The 415-nt window shown below is 64.3% G+C and overlaps 1 protein-coding gene across 1 annotated transcript in view; it reads left to right on the plus strand.

Moving 5' to 3' along the window:
* Positions 1-415, plus strand: part of CSF1 (colony stimulating factor 1 (macrophage)) — a gene marked incomplete at both ends in the record, with an annotated part of 2,607 nt that overhangs the window by 1,810 nt on the left and 382 nt on the right. Inside the window, one exon of the mRNA XM_010134800.1 lies at positions 335-413. Coding sequence (XP_010133102.1) covers positions 335-413 — 79 coding nt within the window. The remainder of the gene's footprint in view (positions 1-334; positions 414-415) is intronic.

Genomic DNA, 415 nt, shown 5'->3' on the forward strand with positions numbered 1-415 from the left:
CCCATCGGCTCAGGGGACCCGCTGACCCGGGTTTGCGTCATCCTGCCCGCTGCTTGGCATCTGTGTGTGGCCGCGTCCGTCCCTGCCTGCTCCCTGCCTCATCTTTGCTCTCACTTTTGGTTTTTTGTTTGTTTTTTTTTTGGGGGGGGGAGGGTGTGCTGCTTGCCCCCGCTTGCCCGGGGCTGTGGGAAGGTGACGGGGATGCTGTCCCTGACCCTGGACCTGCTGGCTGTGCCCCTCTTGGAGGCTGGTGACCCCACGGCCGTCTCTGCTGGCTGTGCCCCTCGTGGAGGCTGGTGACCCCACGGCCGTCTCTTCTCTCTGCTTCTTTCAGGTGTGGGGACAGATCCTGACTGCAATTGCCTGTCCCCTGCCCTCCCTCCTGCCACCCAGCCCTCCCTCTCTGCTGCCACCC

This window comes from Buceros rhinoceros, unplaced genomic scaffold (assembly GCF_000710305.1).
Source record: "Buceros rhinoceros silvestris isolate BGI_N320 unplaced genomic scaffold, ASM71030v1 scaffold36464, whole genome shotgun sequence".
Lineage (NCBI taxonomy): Eukaryota > Metazoa > Chordata > Aves > Bucerotiformes > Bucerotidae > Buceros > Buceros rhinoceros.